Source organism: Sebastes umbrosus, chromosome 12 (genome assembly GCF_015220745.1).
Source record: "Sebastes umbrosus isolate fSebUmb1 chromosome 12, fSebUmb1.pri, whole genome shotgun sequence".
In the NCBI taxonomy this organism is placed as follows: Eukaryota; Metazoa; Chordata; class Actinopteri; order Perciformes; family Sebastidae; genus Sebastes; species Sebastes umbrosus.
Window position 1 is genome coordinate 20,691,704 of NC_051280.1, and position 27,286 is coordinate 20,718,989.

General features: G+C 42.2%; 1 protein-coding gene and 1 long non-coding RNA gene across 7 annotated transcripts; one reads left to right on the forward strand and one right to left on the reverse strand.

Moving 5' to 3' along the window:
- Positions 1-882: 882 nt before the first annotated feature.
- LOC119498581 lies at positions 883-16,564 on the reverse strand. Its single transcript, XR_005209137.1, has 3 exons — positions 16,425-16,564; positions 14,079-14,194; positions 883-2,861 (listed from the first exon to the last, which is right to left on the reverse strand). It is a non-coding gene; the product is annotated as an uncharacterized LOC119498581 (long non-coding RNA).
- Positions 5,604-27,190, forward strand: LOC119498579 (transcriptional repressor p66 alpha-like). Of its 6 annotated transcripts, none has more exons than XM_037787576.1 (11): positions 5,604-5,915; positions 16,154-16,689; positions 18,495-18,624; positions 19,664-19,792; positions 19,914-19,991; positions 20,095-20,214; positions 20,512-20,706; positions 24,046-24,301; positions 24,764-25,176; positions 25,274-25,532; positions 25,992-27,190. In XM_037787576.1, the coding sequence occupies exons 2-11, from the start codon at positions 16,157-16,159 to the stop codon at positions 26,129-26,131; spliced, it is 2,253 nt and encodes a 750-aa protein (XP_037643504.1). In that variant the 5' UTR covers positions 5,604-5,915; positions 16,154-16,156; the 3' UTR covers positions 26,132-27,190. The 6 variants fall into 6 exon arrangements, with proteins under 6 accessions (XP_037643504.1, XP_037643507.1, XP_037643502.1 ...); XM_037787579.1 differs by having other exon boundaries at positions 5,605-5,915; positions 18,492-18,624; positions 25,274-25,397; XM_037787574.1 differs by having other exon boundaries at positions 5,606-5,915; positions 18,492-18,624.
- The last annotated feature ends 96 nt before the right edge of the window (positions 27,191-27,286 follow it).

Sequence of the window (27,286 nt, forward strand, 5' to 3'; positions counted from 1 at the left end):
GCAGCTACTTCCTGCATTGTTACAGTACTTAATGAGGATTAAGTTGAAGCTGTCATGTCGTAACGGGCGGCCATTAGGCCTCCTCCACACAGAGAGAGGAGAGAGCAGAGAGGCTGGCTGGAGGAGGATGATCTTACCTCTGTTTGATTTGATCAGAGCTGCTGATCCCTTCACCTGGTCAGGACCTGCTCACTGACTGGCCTGTCCCATTAGATATACAGAATATATATATATATTTAGCCTTCTTCACACCAAGCTAGTGTGACAAGGTTGGTACCAACAGATGTCTTTGGTTTTCTAGTTTCATATGTCAGTACCTAAGGTTACAAGCTAAAAATCACAAGTTGATGCGTTAAAGAAATTAGTGGCGTTAAAACGAATTTGCATTAATGCGTTATTAGCGTGTTAACTGTGACAGACTTGGTAATTATTTCTGTAAATATTTCTCAATATTACATTTTAAAGGTCCCATATTATAAAAAAGATTTTTTTCATGTTTTTTTTATTATAAAGCAGGCTTAAGTCCTATATAAATACTGTGAAAGTATCGAAACACTCAATCCACAGGGAAATACACACAGCCCGTATTCAGAAACTCTGCATTTGAAACAAGCTGTCAGGATTTCTGCCCATTCGTGATGTCACGAATATACAATATTAAGACCCTTGACACAATTTTAGACGTAAACATTATAAATGTGTCCCAGTTTACTCCTGGTTGCAGTGTATGTGAATGTCATCAGCTGACAGGAAGAACACATGGACCCAAGCTGTTGCCTAGCAACACAATTCTGTTGCAATTCCGTCAAAATGCGCTAAAACGGAGCGTTTCAGACAGAGGCTAAATACAGGCATATTCAGGCTGACAGTATGAGTAATATAAAGTTTTTTTTTAACATTACAGCATGTAAACATGTTCTAGTAAAACACAAAATACAAGTATGAACCTGAAAATGAGCATGATATGGGACCTTTAAATTTTATTTAAGAGCCTTCCCTACAAAACCAGGAATCCTATTCTGGTGAGGAAATAGTTACAGGACATTTTGAAATTTTCACGGCCCCCAGAGGATGAATCCTGATGACTTTACTGATCCCCTGACTTGTCCTCTAGCGCCACTACGTGATTTCGGGCATTTTTGTTTTTGAGTGAAATGTCTTGACGGCCACTGGATGGATAGCCATAACATTTTGTACAGACAGTCACCCATGTTCCCCATAGGATAGATCCTAATGACCTTTTATCTAATAAAATTTCTCAGATTGGCAAAAAGATTCCTGTACCCCAGAAAAGAGAATCCTGATGACTTTGGTAATCCCCTGACTTTCCCTTTCAACAAATGTTGGATGGGTTGCCATGCAATTTGGTCTTTGTAAACTTCCGTGACTGACTTGTGGCTTTCATCAGGGTCATCATACAACACCCTCCACTCTGCTATAATGTAAACTCCCCTCAGGTTGCTGAAAATGACCATAAATCCCAGAAAAGATACTGAGGACATGACCTCAGTGTCAAATGAAGCTGGCTCTGATTCAGTTATATCTGGCTGAGGTAACATCTACCAGTGACAATATTTACAGAAAGATTCATCATTACATATAAACTCCAGAGTGTTGTTTAATTTTTGCATTGGGCGAGGTGATTATGAGAAGATGGCCCCTTGGTGCAGATTTGATTGCATTTATATGAGACGATCTGTAGTCTCAGGAGATGGAGCGATAGGATGAGAGGACGGAAACAATCAGACCTGATGACACAGCATCATCTAGAGAGAGCTTTTTTTTGTCATTTAAAGAACAGCAACAAAGAACGCTGACAAAGCATCAACCCCCCACCTGTTAGAGACCAGCAGCCCCCTACCCACTTCAGTCTATTACTTATACTATTTCAAACACATAGTGTGTGTGTTTGTGCGTTTCCATGGGTGTTTGTGTGGATGACAGAGGATTAGTTCAGTTCACAGGGATGCTTTGAAGGGATGCCATGAAAGAGGCAGCCAGCTGGATCCTTTATGGAGCCGATTCTGACACTTCTGACGTAGTAACCCTGCCGTGTGTGCTCTGGACTTGCATGTATGGATCTGACTGTAACTGCAAGCTATTAATGGAACCCTCCTTTTAATCGCTATGATAGCGTCAGACGTAAATACTGTGTTTGGGGTTGATGGTTTGGATTTTTATGTGGCGTCAGGGAGTCATGTGTGATGCTAGCGTAGGTCCTTAAGAGACATGAGGTAATTATGTGATGCTGAGATTGGGATAAGGATCCGAATGTGATGATGATGCAGGTCCCTGTTGAGAGCCTGTGCTCATGAAGCTTCAAAAAAGTTTGAGTTTGGGAGGTAATGACTTCCCCACCTCCCATCCTCAGTGTTTTCATCCAGTATAATGCCTACAGCAGACTATACATGGCCTCAGGGTTACGTGTGTCAGTTATTGGGAGTAATTTCCTTAATGGGGCCAGATGTAAGAATCAGAAATGGCTTGTTAACAGTGACACCTGTGGCCGTTAAGTCAACGACAGTCATCGTCCTGTTGCTGGCGCTCGTAGTCAGAGAACGAGCATCGGTCAAAAACAGTGAGGCGACACACACCAGACTGAACGTGATTGAAAGGCATCATGTTGATTAACGTTAGCAACATTAGCAGCTAAAACCACAACATCACTATAAGTTTCACATGCTTAGCTGAAATGTTAGCTTGCCAATCGAAGGTCCCGCCCTGCATCGAAGGCACGGTCGATAACTTTTCCTGCTTCAGCCTCCCGACCGTGGTCAGAAGGCAAAGGGGAGACACCGTAGTTCTGATCTCCTGGTCCGGAGTCGATAACGTTACTCGCTCCGGAGCCCCGTCACGTCACTCTGGAAGCAAGACACGGGAAACCTCTGTTGGTCTTGAGGAGCTGCAGCATTTATTTCTGCACAAACTGCAACTTTCACTGTACATTTACTTGATATTCTCAAAGCTAAACTAACTCCACTGCCCGTTTGTTTCGTCGCCACTCTCTCTCTCTTGCTTCACCACTCACTTCCCACGTGCAAACACACCCACACAACACTAGTATTCGCCCGATGTCGGTCATTTTCCTGTTTTGCAAGATGGGCTTCACTAGATATAACTTTTTTTTTGTGCCTCGTGGAGTTTATGTTGGAGTCTGAGTTGTGGTGGGGGCCGGTTGTTTGTTTGCGTTAGCAGACTCCATTTCTAACCAACCGTTAGCTATCGTTAGCTATCCCTGTAGCTGCGCTGAAGAGAGTAGGCACTCGTGAGCACGCATGACGTCACATACGCTGGGACACCGACCCGAGTCCTTCACATAAAAAGCAATCTATAGGCTGATAGAGAAACAAAGAAAGTCACGGAAGGTCTCATTTTTTTTAGGTTACAGTTACAACCTGCTCCCTCATTTGCAAAAAAAAGGATTTATACGTGTAAAAAGTTATATACAGTCCCTTTTAACACATCTTTATTTAGGAACATGTGAGCTCAATATAAACTAAATGATTAGATCTTAAACCTAGATTTACTATACAAGATTATACAATAATAAAGAATCCACATTAGCAAATATTGTGCTTTGGTGGTGCAAGTTCCCAAACAAATTAGCAGTTAAAGCTGCAGTGGGTAGAATTGGACCAAATATGATTAAAAAAAGTTATTTTTATAAAACATTCACTATATCCTGACAGTAGTGCATGAGACAGGTAATCTGAAAAAAAAATCATGTGCCTCTTTGTCATCCGGTGCTCCTAATGGCATCTGCGAGATTTCACAGACCGGAGGAAAACAACCAATCAGAACCGAGCTGGAGCCTGCCGTCTCTGAACAGCTGTCAATCACTCGCAAACTCTGATCAAACAGTCAAACTAGGCAGAGCTGATCAAATATGAATCAATCTTCTGTCACTGTAATGCCCACTTCTCCCTTCAAATGTTTTCAGAAACATCTTGTAGTGTACTGTTTAGCTGTAAAATGACAAAGTTTGTGACCCGGCAGCTGTGCTGAGATCAGTTGAGGAAATTCCAAACACCGCCCACCAGCCGGAGCACAGCCAATAGAAACCACTCTCTCTGAAATGACCTGTGATTGGCCAATGTTTTTAGATATTGTAAAGCCTGTAAACAGAGCCCTAAGGAGGTGCAGATGTCTAGTTTTCTCTCAGAACACTTGAATTACAATATGCTGAAAGGTTATTATGGAATTTTGCCCAATGATGGCAAAAATATTCTGCCTACTGCAGGTTTAATCAGATTACCAAAAAAAAAAAATTTGGAGGGCCCTCTGTGGGTCTAGGGACCAGTCTTGGTTCCTGGCTATATCAGTTGTGCACTGATAGTGCTGCTTGCTCTGTGCACGGCATGTTTGTCCACTGTTTACTGTGTAAATTGGTTTTGATCTGCATGTTGCATGTTTTTCCGATCGTCATATGTTTAATGTTTTTTGTTATAACCAGATCCAGTGTGCTCACCATACTGGCTATAAAGTGATTTTGAGTCCTGACCTGAGGTTGGATCTTTATTGTATGTTAGGAGGCGATGCTGTTTTTAGGGAAATGTGTGATGATGCCTTAAAGGGACTGTTTGTAACTTCTTACACGTATAAATCACCCGGGTCGGTGTCCCATGCATGCTCACATATGCGCGCTCGCGTGTGGCTACGCTGTTCAGACAAGTCTCCAACACAAACTACATGGAACCACCAAAACCGCAAAGTTATATTTAGTGAAGCTCGTCTTGCAAAACAGTGTTGGCCACGGTCGGAGGATGCGGGGGAGACCGTAGCTTTGGTCTCCAAGGCCGGAGTCTCTGCTGTACTCTGCTCCTCTGCTCCTCTGCCTGCCTGCTTGCCTTCACTCACAGCTCGCTCCACCTCACGTGTATGCGCCCACACTACACACTGCAGAAGACTTCGTAGCTCTGAGAATATCTAGTGAATGTACAGTGGATGTTTGTGCAGAAATAACTGCTGCAGCTCCTCCAGACCAACAGAGGTTTTCCGTGTCTTGTGAAGTGACGGGGCTCCGCAGCGAATTACGTTATCGTCTCCGATCGGGTGCCGGTGTCTCCCTCCCACTGCGGTCGGGAGGCTGAAGCAGGAAAAGCCAACACGAAGATCAGCAGTGATTCATGGAGAGACCTTCATCTGGTCAGCTAACATTACTGCCAAGCAGGTGAAATATAGAGTGATATTGTGGTTTTAGCTGACGTGTCGCCTCACTGTTTTGAGCGATGCTCATTCATGTCTGTGTAGAGCGAACACAAGAGCGAACACAAGAGCGAACACAAGCGCGAGCCCGACGCTGACTTTCGTTGACTTAACGTCCACAAGTGTCGCTGTTAACAAGCATTTCTGATTCTTACAAACAGTCCCTTTAATGTTTTTGGTATAACCAGATCCAGTGTGCTCATCATACTGGCTATAAAGTGATTTTGAGTCCTGACCTGAGGTTGGTTCTTTATTGTATGTTAGGAGGCGATGCTGTTTTGGGGGAAATGTGTGATGATGCCTTAAATGTTTCTAGTTCCTCATTGTTACAAGATGAGAGTGTGTGTGTGTGTGTGTGTGTTGGAGGGGATCTCTGTACTTGCTGGTACAGTGATGGGTCACCCCTAGGAGCCCCCTGACATGCTCGTCCTGCGTTGGCCCTTTTGGTGGTCAGTGGTTTTAACATGATGTGATCCGGTCGTCCTGGTACGCCGAGGTGCGCATGCCCACTAAAGAGGACGCAGCGGCGGCTCCATGTGTGTGTTGAGGCGCATTATTTGGCAACAGACGCGGCAGTGGGGAGGGCCGAAAAAAAAAAAAGAGGATATCCCCTGGATTTAAAAAAAAAAGGCAACGATTTATCGAGGTTAACTGCAGATTAAACATTCCTTGGTCGACCATCGGCGAAGAACGGGCGACAAAGAGACCGAGTAAGTTGACTGGAGAAGTTTTTGTTAGTGAGTGAATCTCGTCGAGAGAGAGAGAGAGAGAGAGGAGCCAGGTTTCTCCTCCTCAACCACCACCACCTATCTGTGACGATAAAGAAGCTGATGGGCTGTTGAAAAGTAACACTTCTCTCCGCAGAGCCAAAGGTTGAGCACCGGGGAGGAGGAGGGGGGGCTCTCTCTGCCTAAAAAGATCATTTTATTTTACGTTTCAGCTCCTATGATGTTGATTATGTGCGGTAGAAGTGGTTAAATGAGGTAAGGATTATAAACGTTAACGTCGCCAACGGCTCTCCTCTCCTCTCCTCTCCTCTCCTCTCCGGCGGCGGCGGTACGCTCAGTCCTCCGGGCCGGTCGATGAGACTCTCTCTTCGGGAGGGGACACCCAGGTAACGTTAAATGAGCCCCGTATACAGGCTCACTTTTTTAGGGCAGTAGGGTAAAAGTTTGTGGCTGCTTTTTGAGCCCCCTGGTTGTCCCGCATCGGGGTGCAAACCAGGTCAACGGTTCTGGCTCGGTTCTGTGGGTCAATGTTGATGGAGGAGTTTCACTACTTTGACTTTCTGTACCAGCCGTTGACGTTCCAGCCAGCCGTTGACGTTAACGGCTACAGACGTTAACCGCTACAGACAGACGTTAACGGCTACGTGTTTTTGTGTTTGTGTCGATGTTAGCTATAATGTTAGCTCCGAGGCGGCGGTGTCAATAATAATAATTAAAAAAAAGCCGGCTAGTTGCACATGTAGTGTGGGCTGGGTTTAGTGTTGTTAAAGGGGCTGAGTTGTGTGTTTGGATGCTTGTACTGGGGTGGCCTGTAATGTTAGTTAATGGTGGTGGTGGACGCTGCTTTAAGCCCCCCTGGCACCAGTGTTGGTTCTGCTATCTGGTAGCTAATCTTCCTACTTCTCTCTCTGTGACAACCGTAGTCTTCCTCCTCTTAAAGCTGAACACACACACACACTGACACACACCGCACACACTCTGTCTCTCAGACAGACACACGCACACACATTCACATTTGCAGCCACTACAGTCACACCAGTTTGCTTCAGGACAAAAAAGCTGTGGCCATCAAACCAGTTTATACTACATTGTGTGTTTATTTGTACGGATGCATTTAAAAGCTTTTAATATTTAATGATTGGATATGACGGAAGCCGGTTTGTTGATACAAAACTACATGCAGCATTTTGCATGGTGTTGTTATGGAGGCACTGGCTGCATGCTGTTAACTTTATTTGTAATAGTTTCACTTTTTTTCTTATTTACTATGGTCTTATTACATAGTATCAAGATTCAAGATCCAAGCCCTTTATTGCCATTGTGACAATCCCATAGGTGCCAATGAAAAGATAATACAATAAAAAAAGAGATTGTACAATATAAATATTAAAAATATAAAAGATAATACATAAAAAAAGAGATAGTGCAATATTAATATAATCACCACAGTCATACCAGTTTGCAGCGCTTCAGAACTAAAAGCTGTGGCCATCAAACCAGTTTATACTACATTGTCTGTTTATTTGTACGGATGCATTTAAAAGCTTTTAATATTTAATGATTGGATATGACGGAAGCCGGTTTGTTGATACAAAAAAAACATGCAGCATTTTTGCACGGTGTTGTTCTGGAGGCACTGGCTGCATGCTGTTAACTTTATTTGTAATAGTTTCACTTTTTTTCTTTTTATTTACTATGGTCTTATTACATAGTATCAAGATTCAAGATCCAAGCCCTTTATTGCCATTGTGACAATCCCATAGGTGCCAATGAAAAGATAATACAATAAAAAAAGAGATTGTACAATATAAATATTAAAAATATAAAAGATAATACATAAAAAAAGAGATAGTGCAATATTAATATAATCACCACAGTCATACCAGTTTGCAGCGCTTCAGAACTAAAAGCTGTGGCCATCAAACCAGTTTATACTACATTGTCTGTTTATTTGTACGGATGCATTTAAAAGCTTTTAATATTTAATGATTGGATATGACGGAAGCCGGTTTGTTGATACAAAAAAAAACATGCAGCATTTTTGCACGGTGTTGTTATGGAGGCACTGGCTGCATGCTGTTAACTTTATTTGTAATAGTTTAAGACTTTCAAGCTTAATTGCACTTTTTTTTTTTTTTTTTTTTTTTTTAGATTTGCTATGGTTTTATTACATAGTATCAAGATTCAAGATTCAAGCCCTTTATTTTCATTGTGTAGTACAACGAAATTAGATTGTGACAATCCCATAAATGCTAATGAAAAGATAATACAATAAAAAAAGAGATAGTGCAATCTAAATATTAAAAATATAAAAGATAATACAATCACCACAGTCATACCAGTTTGCAACGCTTCAGAACTAAAAGCTGTGGCCATCAAACCAGTTTATACTACATTGTCTGTTTTATTTGTACGGATGCATTTAAAAGCTTTTAATATTTAATGATTGGATATGACGGAAGCCGGTTTGTTGATACAAAACTACATGCAGCATTTTTGCATGGTGTTGTTATGGAGGCACTGGCTGCTGCTGTTAACTTTATTTGTAATAGTTTAAGACTTTCAAGTTTAATTGCACTTTTTTTTTTTTAGATTTACTATGGTCTTATTACATAGTATCAAAATTCAACATTCAAGACCTTTATTTTCATTGTGTAGTACAACGAAATTAGATTGTGACAATCCCATAGGTGCTAATGAAAAGATAATACAATAAAAAAAGAGATAGTGACAGTAGATTTATAGTATTTACATTGCACAAAAGTGACACAAAAGTGACCAACGTGTTATTGCACATTTACATTGCACGTGTTCAGCTCAGACAGAGGAGATGTCAGAGTTCAGGAGGTTTACGGCAGTTGGAGAAAAAGCTGTTTTCAAGTCTGTTTGTGCGTGTGCGGATTGATCTGAAGCGCCTGCCTGATGGGAGGCGCTTAAACAGGTTGTATCCGGGATGAACACATGAATGGCTTTAAGTTGTTACATTAATTATTTCTTTCATTGGTTAATGTTATATATTTCAGAGATTATGGTTGTTGTTTGGGCTGCAGTAAACCATCACTTTCAATATCGCTTAATAATGCGCTGATTATTTTTAGGGATGCACTGATCCGACTTTTTCAGTCACGATACCGATCTTTGGGTATTGGCCGATACTGGTACCGATCCGATACCAGTGTTTAATTAATAAGCTGTATTCCTCACTGTGTGGAAGTGACTGGGATCATTCTTTTATGTGGAAACGCAACATCAGGATTGACTTAAATTAACAGGAATTACAAAACGGTAGAATTCAAGGGGACGTCTTCAGAAGTCTTGTTTTGTCCAACCAAAACAGTCCAGAATCCAAAATATTAAGTACACTATTATAAAAGTATAAGAAAACTAGACAATATTTGTGAATTTGGGCCATTTTTGTCTGAAATATTTAAACAATCGGTTGATTATCAAAAGTTGTTGCGGATTAATTTTCTGTCAATCAGCTAACTGTTGCTTTTGTCAAATATATTTAACATCTTTATCAGTAATCAATGACCATTGGTTAATTAGGACCTATGCACAACAAAGCCACTTAAAACCAAGTACTGTGCCTGCCATGTGGACTGAGGCTGGAATGGTGGTAAAGTGAGGAGACTTTATTGCCTCTTTGTGGAGATCTGGAATAAACAGTCAGTTGTCCATGTGGACAAAGACCCTGAAAAGTGTTATTTGCATGTTAAAAACCTGTTGCATTGTTTATAAGCTGTCACTGTGAACAAAATACAGGTTGCCTTTAGAGAAAGGGGTTGGCTAACACAGGTCAGAAGAGAGGAGAATGCTTTGCTTTGACAACGGCAATACCCACTAGCTACTACCTGTTATGACAGACAGTGTTGAAGTTGTACATCCACTGGTAGTCCTATCCACCATCCTGGGGTGACTCATGACCCAGTGTATTCATAGTATTAAAATTACAAGACAAAGTGTGAGTCAGAAAGTGCTCAGAAATTTCAGCCTTGTTTTCCAGAAATCACTGTTCCAGTGATCACACATAAGAGCGATCCAGAGCAGAGTTGTGTAATCAGCCACTGTTCTGGAAAGGGTCGTCTGCTGGACACATTTTAAGCTGCTGCACATGACTGCAGGGGTCACAGGGCAGCTGTTTAGTCAAGCCTCCATGACTTCATCAAATATATAGGCAGCAGCACTGATTGCCTTTTTCTGCCTGTTTTGTGTAGACAGTGGTGCTAGTTGCTCCATAAAGCACTGACTTGTTAAGAGTTAAAGTTATGTCATTGAGCAAGCCAGTGATCAGCTCCAAAGTTAAATTGTTCAATCAAACCAGCTTAGATCATTTTATTGTGAAGGTTTTGTTACTAGTTGATGCTTGGAGACCATCATCATCGCTATCATTTGTTATTCTGACAGATCCAATCAGATAATTGATAAGAATAATTTGCCAGTGCAGCAGTTCTATGACTGGGCACAGGTTTCTGAACACCCGGTGCAGTGTAGAAATATGTTTTCACAGGTTAAAGGTCGGTCAGTGGGTAAATAACATGCTGAATGCACCCTCTATGTGCAGCCAGACATCGATGATGGTTGAGAGTGAGTCTGCCAGCATGAATGAAGGATGATTGAGTGACTGATGGTTGACATGATCCACGAGTGATTAGATAAATAACCACTGCGGGGCAGGAAGTAAAGACACTCGGCAGAAAACAAGACCGGTGTAGATAAACTCTGGATATGGATGAGCGGCGCCCTGATAGTGGTAGCAACCTGATACCAGATTAAAGTACAAGTATTCTGCCTTGGTGAAAGCCACACTCGCCAAGAGTCAAGTACCTGCACAGTGCAATATAATAATATGGTTATGGATATATGGAATTACACTGCAAATGATAATGGGAGGTTTGAGTTTGATTAGATTAGAACTTTTTAAAAGTCTTCAAACAGGCTGTACTATCAGTTAACCAAATAGAGCAATAATGAGATATTAGATCAGACCTTTTTTAGCATAAAAAACGTAAGCAGTATCTACAGTTAACGTGCTGTTGGTTAAGAATTATTACATGTACTGTATATTAGAGCCCTATAAACTCTAATTAATTGTCATAGCTTAATGATAAGATGACAAACATGGTAAAAAAGAACACATTTATACTGCATGCAAGAACCTGCATGTTTTTTGCCCAAAACTGCATGTGGTTATCATAAAGTGGACTTGTCTGTAAAGGTGAGACTCGTGGGTACCCATAGAACCCATTTTCATCCACATATATTGAAGTGAGAGGTCAAGAGACCCCTTTGAAAATGGCCATGCCAGTTTTTCCTCCCCAAAATGGTTGGTTGGTTGGTACAAATGGATTTCTTAGGTTTTCTAGTTTCATAATATGCCAGTGTCTTCACTCTAGCTTTAAAAGTGACCGCTACAACCTCCAAAAGACAGAATAGCGTCCGGGTCCGCTGACGGGGCGTCAGATTTATTAAGAGGTTAGTTAAAATCTATACAGCATTTTGGAGAATCGGTACAGTATCGCAAAACATAATATCGTGATACTCATGTGTATTGATATTTTCTTACACCCCTACTGTACATACATATCATGGCACGTATCTCAACTTAGTGTGCCGTTTATTCCCGTTTTACAGAAATAACGCCCTCTCCTACAATGGAAGACCAAACAGCATGCTGGGAAAGGGCAGAGAAATAATGCCAGAAAGAACTGCTGATGGAAAACTAGTACTATGAGAGTGACAGCCAAAGGCAGCAGCCCAACAAACTTAAGGACACATCACCATGAACGCACCACCACACACAGTACAATGGCGTTTTTACAGTGTCGTTAAATGCTGTTCGAGGATTTCCATCTTATTTGAATATTTATCAGGATAATATTGTGTAGCGAGATAATTCTGATAATCATACTCTGAAACTTTGAAAACCACATTGATAGAAATAATGTAATATTGAAATGGGCAGTGTAGCTCTTTGATATGTGTGTTAGTGCACAGTCAGTTTACTTCTATGTTAACTTTGTGTACAGACGTAGAATTAAAGTGTAAAGTTGAGTTTTCCTTTCAGTTTTGGATGCCTTCAGAGCCTTTGCACTGGTTGCATGTGATGTCAGGTTCTTGGGTGGTAGGGGGTTTGATCCGTCATACGTGTGTGCGTGTGTGTGTGTGGGCTTGATGGAAATGTGTGTAAACTGCCATGGAGATGAAATGTGAAACCTGTCAGCCATTCAGATACCCCGTTACAAAGATAGGGTCGGTGTCTGCATGAGGTCGGGGGGGTTGGTGCGTCTAACTTCTTCCCCCAGCATCATTTCACAGCATGAGAATTAAAAACGCCATCACAACTCTCCTCAGCACACACACACACACACGCACTCACATGCCGTGTAATGGCCGTCACTGTGGAAGCACGGCGTCTACTCCGGCACCTGAAGGGTTAAAACAAGCTTCTCTCTCAGTCATACACACACACACACACACACACACACACACACTAGCCAACCGGTTTAAACCAGTTCTCAGGAAAAGTGCTTTGTGTCCCACTGAATCCTGGGAAGGGTCATGTCATGTGTGTCTCAGTGATGTCAGAGTATTTAAAAAAAACTTAGTCAGCTCTCTGTTATCAGATGATTGCTCTGCATGCTGCATCGGGACTCTGCATGTATAGTCTATATAGGTACATCATGGATACACTGAGTGTGCTTTATGCTCGCCGCCATAACCACTCTGAGAACAGGAAGAGGAGGGGGCAGGACTGTGTGTACAGTGTGTTTCACTGAGAAGTAGTAGGTTGTAAGGGTTAATTGTAGTCCTTTTTTTTTCCTTAAAAAAAAACATAGCTTCCTGTAGCGTGTCGCTGGGCAGACTGACGGCCTCAGCAGACTTGGAAGGACCGGGCCTCGATTCTGTAACATACATTCATGAATATGATTCAGGACGTAACGGTGCTGTGTTTCTTCTTTGTGGTCGTCCCGTAAATAGCGGCGGTCTGAGTCGGTCTCTGAATGTCACTTGTGCTTTCTGTTTGGGATTCTGAACTGAGAGCACAGGTCGTCTCCTGCAGCATGCCACACGGGCCAGCACGTGTTCACCTTTTTACATATTTGATTTGATTGCACAATAGTGTGCCCATTTTTTTTAGTCTTATCCTGGTTTTGTTGAAGTTGGAACATTAAAAACCTGGTTGTTCACTTCCCTGTTTACATGGTCATAACAGTCTTTGACCATCTGCGTGCAGGTGTGTCTTGATCCTTTGACATCTGAACCACTTTGTGTCATTTCTGTACTTACTGAGTTACCTCAGCAGCTGAGGATAAACACAGTTGTGCTTTCCCTTTATTTCAGCGTTTTGACAATCATTACATCATTTACCATCATGTTTTTTGTCTACAAAAGGTAACAGGAAACCTGGTAAAGTGTTAACATGCCACACTATCACAGTCTCTATCGGAGAACCCCAGCTAGGGACAAGGGTTTATCCACATTTCTGAAAGAATAGGACGTTAAACTGCGCAATGAGGATACTCCCTAAATTCTGATGATAATTGGGATAGTATTGCGCATGTAACACACTCGGTGTTGGACTGACCAGTCATTTTCTTTTCTGTACATGTTTAAAGGAGCAGTTTGAAGGATTAGTGGTATCTTATGGTGAGGTTGCAGATTGCAACCAACGGAGTACCCCCTCCGTCACTCCTCCCTTTCTAAAGCTGGGGACACACCAACCTGACATCAGAGAACTTGTGGCGACGAAGACCGCCTGTTTCGTCGTCTTATGTCGCCTTTGTTTTGGCCAACAAGTTGCATCCCGAACTTCCCGCAAAGACTACACCCGACGGCCAGATAGCACGGACGTTCTGTGTCTGCGTGAGAGGAAATATCTCTTCACGCCAGCAGTCGGCGGTAGTCAAGTCCACTGATTTATCAATAGTAAGGTTGACTCTCTTATAGTACACATTTCTTTTGTTATTGTGCAGATAAAGGCAGGGTGTTCTTTATACACACAATACAATGTGATTATCAAAACCATAAATATAAACATGTATTGACTCGTGGTCTACCTGTGTCTCCTCTCATTTCTGACCTAACACTGAGGGATTCAGAGCAGCCACTGTAGGGGTATAATGTGTGTCCGTATGTACCTACCATGTACATTCTGTCTTTCTGTCTGCTGGCATGTCAACATCCGGTGGGATAGAATTTGTTGTACAGGGGGCACATCAGTCGGTAATGGATCCGGTGCTCTTTGGTGCACTAGCTCTCTGAAATGAATGAAAAAATAATTTCACTTACATAAATTACTAAAATACTTGGATTAATGTGTCACTATGAATATTTTAACAGAATTCATGCTCCAGTTAATTTTTGGATATTCCCCAAGTCCCTTTTAACTCTGATGTGATTACGACGTTGTCATGTTTTTCCAGCTGTTTTGATGTCTCACCGCAGCACGGCAGCAACTTTTTTGTTGTTATCCCTCTTACAAAAAACAGTGAAGTGATCCTCAGTTGTTTTTTCTTTTGTTTTGCACTGAACATTGAGGACTTATTTAGTACTCCCATCTTTTTTTCAGTTTTTCTTTCTTTTGGTTTTTGGTTTGCTCTGACATTTGGATAATTGGATGTTTTGGAATTATACTTGAGTCAACATCTGGGTCATGTGACCTTTCTTATTCCACATGTTTTGTCTGGGCGCCATTTTAGTCACCCTGTGTCCCCTACAGCTGACTCAAGGTCAGTTTTGTCTACTTAAGTTCAGAATGATAGGCCCACAATCACAACCACAACTTAATTTATTATTATAATAGCTCTGTATTGTATGTTTGTCAGATAATGTCAACATCACAGGAATAAATTGTGACAATCAGAGCTTTAAATTGTCTTTTTAAACATTGTGCAGTGCAGCTGTTGTTTCAAACATCTGTAATCAACTTTATTTTTAACCAAATGTATTGGTTCAAGTTAATTAATTCAGTGAACACATTGCAGGATGTTCCTTAGTCATGGAGAGCTAAATGAATAGACTTTTGTTGATGTGTTTGTATTTGTCCTTCACTTCAGCTGCTTTCATCTCTTACTCTTCAGATGTTCTTTTAACGTCTTTCAGGACTTACATAGAAAAATGTTGGAGCCTAACTACCTGTTGGGTTTAAACTTGCAACTGTTTTTTAGCTTGAACTGACACCTTAAAGGGGCCCTGTGGAGTTTTCTTGTAAACAAAAGTTTTATGTTTTAACTTAAACTGACACTTCAACTCCTTTTAAGTGTTTGAACTTTACTGCAACTCACAATATTTCACAAGCAAAGATTTGTTTTTCATTAGGCCTACGTGTTAACCTGTTTACTGGTTTACATCTGCAATGGCTAGCCAGGTTCAACTACTTCAGCTGACATTTCCACTGCTTTCAACAATTACCATATTATCGTATTTATGGTGTTTACACCTGCTTTTTTCAGCATAATGCCTCGTTCATAGTACTTGACTTTAGCCCTGATTCTCCATACAAAAGACCCAGATCAGAGGTAGGTCCGCGTTAGCTTTTCACACGCACATGGGTGCTTGAGCGCCATGTGTGAACTGTTCAAAGACGGGAGCCGAGAGGTTCACCGGTGCCTCGCAGACACATTCCAGATATCTAGCATGCTATGTATCTGGACCTGTCTGGGTGTCTGTCAGGGCTACAGATAATGAGAACGCGAGACACGGGTTGAGGGGAAACCAAAACTGGTGGAGGGATCGCCTATAACAATAAGAACTTACTGTATGTGTTGCATTTGCAACACGGACCAAAGTTGTTGTTGCACCCCAGGGTGTTGGATGTTTGCAAGAATGAACATAACACATAATCAGATCTACAGAGGGGAAATAGTAAAGACTTGTGGAAACAGGTCATTTCTTTGAACACCTGTGCCAACAACAACATCAACAAGCATGACTACGCCCGTCACTTCTCGCCTGTGTTTTTGTGATGGAACGCAATTTGGAGACCTCATCAAGTCCTCACCCCTCATACAAGACAGCAAGTTGCGTAGTGTGAACAGTACAGTGATCTGACGACTTTGAAACTAATGTAGTGTGAACTTGGCTTAAGCAAGCACGCCTAACATTTTTCTCCAGAAAATGTAGCCAATTGTAGTTCTGTCTTATTTGTTGCTTTTAATAAAAAATGTTAAAATATAAAATAATACAGATAATTGAGTTATTTCTTCCTATATCTGCAGGGGATGTCTGAGGAGGCTGTCCGCCAGACGCGCAGCCAGAAGAGGGCGCTGGAGAAGGATGTTGCTCCCGATTCTGTAGAACCCTCTGATGATGAAAATGAAAGCAAAAAGCCTAAATTGGACCCTTCTGAAACTACAACACAGGAACAAATTGAACCTGAACCTGACTCTGTACTGGCACAGGAAGATCACAACCGGACTATGGTCGGATCAGAGCACGTGAAAGAGCAGGAGGAACGGCAGAGCCCGTCTCCGTTATCTTTAGCGTTACCTTTGGCCTCTCAGCCAGTTAAGGACGATCAGGAGCGGACCCAGAGAGAACAGATGACGGTTGAACCCAGCTCAGACAATCAGACTGACTGCAACGACAAAGCCAGCAAGGTGAGGACAGAGCCAGCTATGGACACAAAGAGCCAGGTCCGACCGGCGGAGCCAAAGGTGTCCAGTGGCATGCTGGCTGCAGGCGAGGTGAAGGCCACCATTAAAGTGGAAGTTCAGACGGGAGAGCAGCCCGTGGACATGAGCACCTCCAGAGGGTGAGAAACGGTTTATAGTAAACTCCCTTCAGCTGTGACAACCACATGAAGTATATGTAAAAGAAGTAATGATGGAAACTTTATCTAGAGAGCAGAAAGGCTGCAGGCTTCTTGTTAGGAAAAACTCACTTTTATAAGAGTGTACAAAAGGATGTATTACACTTTATCTGAATCTAAAAAGACTGAAAATGTTTAAAGTTACTTTTACGCTCCTGAATTACAATGCAGGGTAGAGGGGGTGGGGGGGGTTGTTGTCCTCAGAGGTGATGTTTAACTTTATCTTTTAGTCTACCTCCATTTTCCCCCCACTCAGCACCTGAACCCTAAAAACTCCACTCACACAAAATGAAGCCGTGTGTCACAAACCGGTTCCAGCCGGTTGTTGCCATGGTTTCCACAGTGGAAGGAACAGCGAGGGCAGGGGGGGAGGAGGAAAAGTGAATGTGTCACGTGATAATGACTTTGAGGTCATGTGACTTCTTTGGAAGAGTAGTGATTAATCCACAGGAAGTGATGATGGCGCTAAGCCCTGAGGAGACACACACACACACATATAAGGAGGCCGGCGAGGAGAGACAGGCCTCACGTTGTCGTGTACAGACTTTACCGACTTCATAAAAACACATAATCTGTGTAATCACAAGTCCATCCTTGTTTTTTAGAGGAACATTACTCATGATCTTCAGTTTTTTAATGCCTCTAGTTAAAGAATTTAGGTCATCCGCTCTCACATTTGGCCCGTAGTTGAACTAGTCGCTTTGCAGGAGAAGCTACATGTGTAATATATAAAGGTTGATCCAAACTGCCTCCAAGATTCCCACATGCGTTCATTTCCATTTTGAATGACGTATGTAGCCTGATACAGGTCACCCCCAAATGACTCAGACGACTGTAATGCGCTGCCACAATATCCTGTTTCAACAGGAAATAGGTGCTCTCAAACAGCCGTCTTATTGTGGCTAAAAGACCTTTACTGGAGCTTTAAGCCCCACCTGGCTCCTCCTCTGCATTTAGGACGGTTCTGTTGTTGGTGTAGCATCAACATGAAGAGAAGCTGTGTGGAGGAGAGATGTCTGGATTTTAGATTATAGTGGAGCGGATTAACCTCCAGTCATAAATGATGTTTGTGGTTGAGGAGCAGATCGGTGTGAATACAGACGTTACTAATAGATTCTAATATTTGAGCTAGTTGAGGTGTACTTCTTCATCTTGCCTCAAACAGCCATAAAATGTTCTTAACCTTAACCCCACTGGATCAGTCAGCACAAACTCATAATGTGCAGCTACACATTGTTTAAACCCAAATAACAGTTTTACAAATTCAAGTGAAGATCCCAGCGTTTTCGAAAAATACCAAATATATCTTAATTTGTCTAACTTTTGTGTAAATGTGTATAAAATGAGACATAAAGCATTTTGAATACTTCGGTGCAGCTGCACAAAACATTAAGTCCTACATTTTATAAAGTTTCAGTAAAGAGCTGGAACAAGCTGAAACAGAATATTTGTGATAATGTCAGATAGTGTGGAATAAGATGATGTTGACAACGTTACATCTACCTAAGGGGAAATAAAAGGGGAAAATGGGATGTTAAGAGGTTGAAATTGATTAAATAACCTTTTTTCCATTGTGGAAAAATGTTAATATATTCTTTTACATCCTGACAGTTTATTTGAGTAATAGTTTTGCCATAACCGATATACCGGTAATGCTGTTTTGTGTCCACTGTATACAGTATTAGTGCTTGATTTATAAAATACTGGAATCTAAATTTGAATGCCATTGTCCTTATTCTGTCCAGCAGTATAAAAAAGGAGAAGCGCCCTCCGTCCTCTGAAGATGACGATGTCATCATCCTGTCAGATAACGACTCCCCCAGTCCACAGATGAACGGCTTGAGCCACTTTAAGGAACTGGACACAGACCTGCTCATGGTGAGAAACATGTAAACACAAAGTTATAAGTTGTGCATTTCATGCTACTATACTACTACTACTACTACTGAGATGGATCCTGAGACACGTTTGAATCATAACCTAGGCCTTGGCTATTAGCTTTTTGGATTTTTTTAAAAATGTGGAGACTAGGGCTACTCAATTATTTTGGTCAACATTAAGATCACGATTATTTGTCGTGATTACTCATAGACTTTGGAAATATCATGCATTTAGAAACGACATCTTGTATCTCACGTTTTAAAGTTAAATGCATCAGTCTGATGCACTTTGAGAGCAAAATCAAGAAGATAGATCTATGAAGAACTTTGTGCTCTAGTAAACTATTTAATTATAAACACATTGGTTGTATAGATATGAATAGTGATGACAAACGAGACAGGGTCCATGTTTCAAGACGGGTCGGGCAGGTTGCCGACACTGAGGACAGTCCGACCCATTGCCCTGCGAGGGTTGCTGTAAAGCGCCACCTTCACCCCGGGTCTTTCCAAGCCGACCTAGAGCCGGTCGCCGCGCACCACCACGGAGGAAATACGCCCGGCGAGGGCCAGCCAGCGCCGGGAAGAGTTCACACAAGGGGATCCTCCCACACCGAGCAGCCATCTATGACCCTCAGAGCGGGGCAAAAGCGCACCACTGTAAAGGAAAGGCGTGCGCTGGATTTATAACACAAGACAAAACGAGAGCGTCATTAGGAATCAGAATGCGACACAATAACTGTTTTATGACGATTATCTTGTTGTCGTAATTGAAATTGAAATTCAATTAATTGCAGAGCCCTAATGGACACGACAAGTTGGTATAGTTTGGCCATGGTGTGACCAAGTTATTTTCTAACCTGAAAGATTTAAGTTACACTTAAGGCATGTCATTGATACTCAGAGCAACTGAAAATGAGTTAGTAGACGGGGCTTCAATGTCCCACAAGATGCATGACTGTAAGTGGACAATTTTAGTCACTGGAAAGTACTTTTGTCTTTTGTAAATCGAGTGGTGTAACTGATGTTGTCATCTGTAGAAGAGCAGCCCAGCGGAGAGGGAGCGCATCATTAAGCAGCTGAAGGAGGAGCTGAGACTGGAGGAGGCCAAGCTGGTGCTTCTGAAGAAACTTCGACAGAGCCAGATACAGAAGGACACTCTCCAGAAGGTAAACGGTTGTTACTCGCATCAACACAGGGTCACACGAAGCGTCGCACATCCCCACAACACAGGCTTCCACTTCAAGCATCCTGTTTGTTGTTTAATATCTTTCTCCATTTCCTCTCCAGTCCTCAGGTCTGTCCGGCTCCTCTGCTCCTCCTCCTCTAATTCGTGGAACAATTACAAGCAATAAAGGCTCTCAGCAGGTTAATGCTCTACTATGACTCATGCACTCAGGCAGCGTATCTGTGTGACAGCAACTTCATACTGTAGTTGATGCCGTTTCTGATGGGTTTTTTCTCTGACCAGATTTTGACAGGCAGGTGTTCAGGCACGGTCATCCCTCCGCCGCTGGTGAGAGGAGGGCAGCTGGTGTCGTCCAAACATGGCTCCCAGATTATAATGCCACCTCTGGTCAGAGGGGCGCAGGTGAGTCATGGGGAGATGTTAACAATATTACCACGCAAAGATATTGTATTTTTATATTTAAAGATATCTTTGTCAGGGCAATGATAGCCTGAGTTGTAGCAGCTTACTGCTGTTTTTCACTCTGGGACAATCTGCAGGGAAATAATTACACTTAAACTTGAGACTTATGATCTCTCTTTGCACCTCTCTCTCTGTGTGTGTGCCCTTTGCCTTGGTGCTTTTGATGCCCCTCCCTTGTCCACCACTACCTTTGTCTGTGATGTCCCTCCGTGTCATCCCTCTCATTGTCCTGGTTAGCCCATCTCTGTATCTCCACAGCAGATCCAGGCTCTCCGCCAGCAGCAGCAGCAGCAGTTGGCCGCCTCTGGAGGCTCGGGCTCAGGACCGCCTCCTCTGCTGTTGGGCCCCAGGAACTCAGCCCCTGTAACCCACATCCAGAGAGGCATGGTCAACTCAGGCTTCATCAGAATTGGCAATAGTGCTAACACACTGGTCAGTATTTCACAGGTGCTTTCAGGTTAAAGTCCAGGGTGGAAGACTAAAATATCCAATTAAATTAACTCTGGTAGATGTATTGCCTGAATAGTATGTGTTTACAGTTAAATGTATTTGTGTTCAGGTTGAGAAAATGTACAAAAAGGATTTTCATTCAATTCACTACATTTCAGTCAAAAATCTTTAAGTACAATTACAGAAACATATACCAAACTAGAAGTGCACTGGGTGGAAGCGCAGACCTCCACCCAGGCAGGTTTCATGTACGTCGCTGCCCCCCTGTGGTGGCCTGTGGTGCTAATGCACAGGCTGAGCTGAGTTATTACAATTACAATTCCCAAAGCCGGATCATGATTGGATCGCCACCAAAATCGAATGGATTGTTCATTGCGTCACACCCCACCCCTCCAAAAAAAATCATTCAAATCAATCTTGGACTTTTGGAGATATCGTCCAAACGGAAAAACCAAGAAACAAACCAACAAAACAACAAACTAATGCCGGTGATTGGTACTCAATTGCAATTATTTTATTTCTTTTTTTCTTTGATTAATTCTACAAGTTTGAGGTGTAACAAAAGTGCACAATCTCAAAATATTACATTAAGTTAATATTTGACATTCTTTCATAAATCCCTTATGCTAACGCTTTTAAATTGATTTTAAAATAAGAAATCTCACAGTATTAGAAGAACAGCCGCATACAGCCAGCAGGAAGCTGACAGAACCGTATATGTCATATGAACGTCCAGGGCAGTGCAGTCCTGTGGGTCTGATGTCATTCATTATGCTGAGGAAAATAACTCTGGATCCAGCTATTAGTGAATTTAACAACTTTAGGACATAATGATTTAAATGAGGGCTATATTTAGGTGTTTGTACTGGGAAGTTGATTTACCTAAAAAAAAATATCCTTTTTTTTTTTAAACTCTTTTTTTATTTGAGAACAAAGAGCATGAGGTCATCATGGGTGTTACAATGTCAGGTCACATTACATTTTTGTAAATACATCTTAATATACAATGTCACACCCTCAATCAATGGTTTAAATACACAATCCATTTTACCCAGTACTCAATACTTTTTTCCAATTTAAGCCTTAAAATAAATGTGAATCTTTCCATACAATATATTTGATTTACAATACCCCGCCATTGGTCTAATGTTGGAGGATCAGTCTGCAACCACTTTCGAGTTATGGCTTTCTTACTACTTGCCAAGAGAATCTTTATTAAATATTTATCTTTGTGTAAAACAATTTCTGGTATTTTTCCCCAAGTATAGTGTAATGAATGAGTACTTTAACTATATTCCCATTATTTTATGGATCTCAGTTGCCACCTCTTGCCATAACTGACATCTCTTTATACATTCATGACTATGGACTAATTATAATCTTCAGTCCAAAATGGCGGCAGCCCCACCGCAGCGGTCATTGTAAAAAAGAGTTTCGCCTCTTTGCTTCTGTACTCTTTGTTTAAACTCTGAAGAAATGGATGACAGAAAAAGGAAACTTGTGGCTATTTTACTTTTATATCGGCGTTGGAAGCGAAGAGAGCGGTGGTCTGGACGCTCGAGGGTTCATACCGCTGTTCAGGTTCATGAAAGAGTTTCTGAACATCGTAACGAAGCTGCAGTAAGTGCGTTCAGCTAGCTAGGTTAGCTAGGCTAGGTTAGCTAGGCTAGGTTAGCTAGGCTAGGTTAGCATGTGCTGCTGACGTTAGAAATCATGGAAACTAAGATTTGATTCCGTTTAACGTCTTCGTTAAGTTGACAGGGTGCTTGGACTTTATTATATTATTTAAGGACAGAAGAAACGTTAGGTGATGTTACAGATTTAAACTAGTTAACTAAATATAATGACCAGTCTAATTAGTTTATAAACTGTTGACCAACAACATGCTAACATTAACATAACGAAACATTTCAGTGGCCTGACCGTCATCTTAGTGAGTTACCTATTAAATAGAGTTTACTAATGACCTTACCTTTTGGGAAACTGAAGTGAAGGTAACATTATGAAGTAGCTGGCTAACTTTAGTGACTGCTAGCTTCACACTGGTTGACTGAGCAGGTGGTTCAGCTGAAGACTGTCTGAGGCAGGAGGTGTCTGTGGATTAAATCATCAGTTGACTGTTGAATTGAATCAATGCTTTTCTCTGAACATAAATCACTGAAGGCTATACTTAACCGACATTATGTACAACAAGAAGCTGTAACAAACCCCTGTATGAAAACAAAGCAAAACTGGTCCATAGATGTAAATGTATTATAAGTTTTAATAATTATATATTAACCACTGGATTTTACACTTCTGTATAGCAGTTTAATTCTAGCCGAGAAGTGTCTTTCTTTAATATTTGTACATTTTTTATATGGTCACAGAAGCCTCAAAGGGACTGTTTGTAAGAATCAGAAATGTCTTGTTAACAGCGACACCTGTGGCCGTTAAGTCAACGAAAGTTAGCGTCGGGCTCGCGCTTGTGCTCGCTCTACATAGACATGAACAAGCATCGCTCAAAACAGTGAGGCGACACACGTCAGCTAAAACCACAATATCACTCTATATGTCAGCTGCTTGGCAGTAATGTTAGCTGACCAGACGAAGGTCTCTCCATGAATCACTGCTGATCCTCGTGTTGGCTTTTCCTGCCTCAGCCTCCCATCCGCGGCCGGTGGGAGACACCGGCACCCGGTCGGAGACGATAACGTTTCTCGCTGCGGAGCCCCGTTACTTCACAAGACACGGAAAACCTCTGTTGGTCTGGAGGAGCTGCAGCAGTTATTTCTGCACAAACGTCCACTGTACGTTCACTAGATATTCTCAGAGCTACGAAGTCTTCTGCAGTGTGTAGTGTGCTCGCATGCACGTGAGGTGGAGCGAGCTGAGTGAAGGCGAGCAGAGGAGCAGAGTACAGCAGAGACTGGCCCTGGAGACCAAAGCTACGGTCTCCCCCGCGTCCTCCGACTGCGGCCAACACTGTTTTGCAAGAGGGGCTTCACTAGATAGAACTTTGCAGTTTTGGTGCCTCTGTGTAGTTTGTGTTGGAGTCTTGTCTGAACAGCGTAGCCACACCCAAGCGCGCATATGCGAGCGCGCACAAGCGAGCGCGTATATGCAAGCGACCCGGGTGATTTATACGTGTAAGAAGTTACAAACAGTCCCTTTAAATAGGGCTCCAACTGTCTGGTCAGTGTTCTTTGATCCTTGCAATTAATCAACACTAACAGCCCTTTGGTAACTTCTGTATCACTCAGACAATTCAAACATATTCTGACCTTGACTGGATGTTTACACCTGTCTGGTTTCTTTCCTGTCTTTGCTTGTTTTTCAAAGGTCTCCAGTTTGAAGGGCTCTTCCTCAGGAAGTAGCGGTGTGTCCGTGGTTAGCGTGAATGACTCTCCAGCCAGCCGCCAAGCTGCAGCTAAACTCGCCCTGCGCAAACAACTGGAGAAGACCCTACTGGAGATTCCCCCACCCAAGCCCCCTGCACCAGAGTTCAACTTCCTGCCCTCTGCAGCCAATAATGAGTTCATCTACCTGGTGGGACTGGAAGAAGTGGTACAGAATCTGCTGGATACCATCCACAGAGGTGTGTTACTTTTTCCAGTAAAAATGCCAAACGTCCTCTAGTTCCAGCTTCTAAATTGTGAAGATTTTCTGCTTTTGTTTGTTACATATGATAGTAAACTGAATATCTTTAGGTTTGGACTGCTGGTTGGACTAAACACACAATTTTGTGATCCCTCCTTGGGCTGTAGTAAACTGTAATTGCCATTTTACACAACTAATACAATGATTAATTGAGAAAATAATTGTTATATTCATCAATAATAAAAAATAGTCATTAGTTTCAGTCTAAGACGTTAGGGTAAAGCTAAAGCGTTAGCAATTGACCTGTCCATTTTTATGGAATTGAAATACTGTCCATATGTAGTCAGGATATCCCCACTTTCACCCAGGATTAAATATCTGTCTACCTGTGACACCATAAAGGCACCTCTGTTCGTTTTTTCAATCAGTGCGTCTGGTTTTCCCATCTCTCTCCATCCAGGGAAGACGGGTCTAGCACTGTCCAAGACCATTACCAGAGAGCCCTTCACCTGCACCCAGTGCAAAACGGACTTCACCTGCCGCTGGAGGCACGACAAGACCAAAGGCGGGGCACTCCTCTGTGAACACTGCATGTCATCCAATCAGAAAAAGATTTTGAAAGCTGAGCATACCAATAGGCTGAAAGCTGCGTTTGTCAAAGCACTGCAACAAGAGCAGGAAATAGAGCAGCGTATTTTTCAGCAGACGTCCTCACCAGTCTCCCACAGTAGCTCCTCGTCCTCTTCGTCGATGAAAGTAGAGAAGCTGGTGTCTCAGCAGCTGAAGCAGGCTCACGCCAGAGCGGCCTCCCTCCAGCACCTCCACCAGGCCAGTCGAGGAGCCAACATGATTCACCATCACTCCATCAAGCAGGTTGGAATCACTTTTTATTTTAAAGGGAAGCATTTGTGCAATTGATGCAACTGTAACTCAAGACCCCTCTCTCTGTGTTTCTTAACTCCCCCCTCAGAGCTCCCAGGGCCAGCTGTCCCATGGTATCTCATCATTGGGGATGAGGGGCACCCCCCACTCCTTCTCCTCCTCCTCCCAGCTGCAGAGTGCAGTGGCGGCTGCAGCTTTGGTCAGTCGGCCAGGTAAGCATGCCCACTTTTCCCACCGCTCTGTCCAGAGTTCAAAGGTGAGCAGCAGTGGAATCGCCGGCGGCAGGAATATCAGCGGAGGTAGTGCCTCATCCACTGCATGGAAGAAGCAGAGCAACAGCAACACAGGTAGACTCACATTTATACCAGCCGGCCTGCTGACATCGGCTCTCTTTCAAATTCCTGTCTGGTCCAAAAGCAATCCTTGAACGTCCTACGTCCAAATTTTTCTTATCTTATACAGAAGTTGCCCTCTCGTATAATCTCATACACTACATAAAAAATATAATACAGTTAAGGAGGAAATGTTTTCGGACAAGGCAATCCCACTCCCCAGTTCTCCCGCTGCCAGTGATCTCAATCTTCCTACTTTAGTCCCTCAGTTTGGTGGTGTATTGGTTCCCTGGGTGTCACTACTAAACCTTGGAGTAGAAATTTTCGTAATTTTTCCTTTCTGTCTGTATGTTGTGGGGACACGGGTTGCTATGAAATCATACTGCTTTTTTCTTATTCAACTCCAAAGGCATTAAACTGCCAGCATGCAGCTTGCTCCACACCTTGACCCGCTTCTCTGTTGCATGTTCACAGGAGTCACTATGGCTTACGTGAACCCCAGCCTGACAGGTCACAAGACATCAGCCGCCGTTGACGCTCGTCAGAGGGAGTACCTGCTGGACATGATCCCCTCTCGCTCGTCGATCTCGCAGACTGCAAACACATGGAAATAATTTAAATACTACTCTAGTACTACTTTGTTTTGTCCAAGTTCCTGAGTTCCAATAATATGGTCAACAGCAACCCCTGGAGGACTGTTAAGCAAATACAATCTCTCAAAGATGAAGAAACGTTCCTTCCTTACCTTTGTATGATTGTTCTTTGAGTTTTCTTTTTTCCTGTCGTTTATTTTGAGATTTGCTGTTCTTTGGTAATTGTGCAGAAACTATTTTGATTGGATTGGGGCAAAGAAAAAACTAATACTTGAAGGGCTTCCCCCTGGGTACTTCTGTCCTCCAGACTGGGTGGTTAAATGATAGTGTGATAAGAAGTTATGTGTGCATTGAGTACTCTGTTCTGGGCTTATATGCCCTTTCTGCCATGATGTGGGTTAAACTGACCCAAGCTTTTGACACTTGAATGGTTATAGTCATACCCAAGAGTTCACATTCAACAACATACACATTTATTTTAAGCAAAAAACAAAATAATGGAGTTGTAAAAGTTCCAGCACAGCCCTGTAGTTAAAGGTTTGAATTTATTTTGTATTTACAGTAAGTTATTTTGTTTTTTTATTATTATATTTCAGTATATGGTGGTTTCCACAAATGAAGAGTTTATTCTAGCTTTTTTTTCCTCCCATTTAACAGCATGCCTTCCCCGAACCCCTCTGTTCATTTCACACCTTAGCTGAAGAAGCATGGTGTCGTTGCTCAATTCATCTGTAATTACCATCTGTAATTTGCTTATTTTATATTAATGTCAACATTGTAAGATTAATTTGAGTGTTTTGTCATTGCTGAGAAAATGCAAACTCTGAAGGAGCTGGATTTGCCACACTTGAAGCAGAGATCTTGCTTCAGATTTAGTCAACTATAATCCAAACAACAACACGGCCTGAATCAGTTGTTAAAGGGACTATCTCCCAGCTACCAAGAGCCTGGAATACACAAGATAAGTTCATCTTGTACCCCTCACCATACTGCATCATTTCTCTGCTCCTCTGCATTGTACAAACTTATTTGGTTTACTTTTTTCCTAGCTCATAAAGAAATAAAAATATACATTTTAAACACTTGTTTTCATTTATTATGTGTGGATGATATAACACTTCAAACAAAACCTTATGGGTTGACTCAGTGTTCTTTGTCAAAAGATCAGGGCATGGG

Bases quoted from the DNA above. Each gene is read 5' to 3' on its own strand.
- LOC119498579 (XM_037787574.1), top strand. From the start codon at position 16,157: ATGTCTGAGGAGGCTGTCCGCCAGACGCGCAGCCAGAAGAGGGCGCTG. The intron at 19,992-20,094 runs GTTAATGCTCTA...TTCTCTGACCAG, and splicing joins GCAATAAAGGCTCTCAGCAG to ATTTTGACAGGCAGGTGTTC. The intron at 24,302-24,763 runs GTGTGTTACTTT...CTCTCCATCCAG, and splicing joins GCTGGATACCATCCACAGAG to GGAAGACGGGTCTAGCACTG.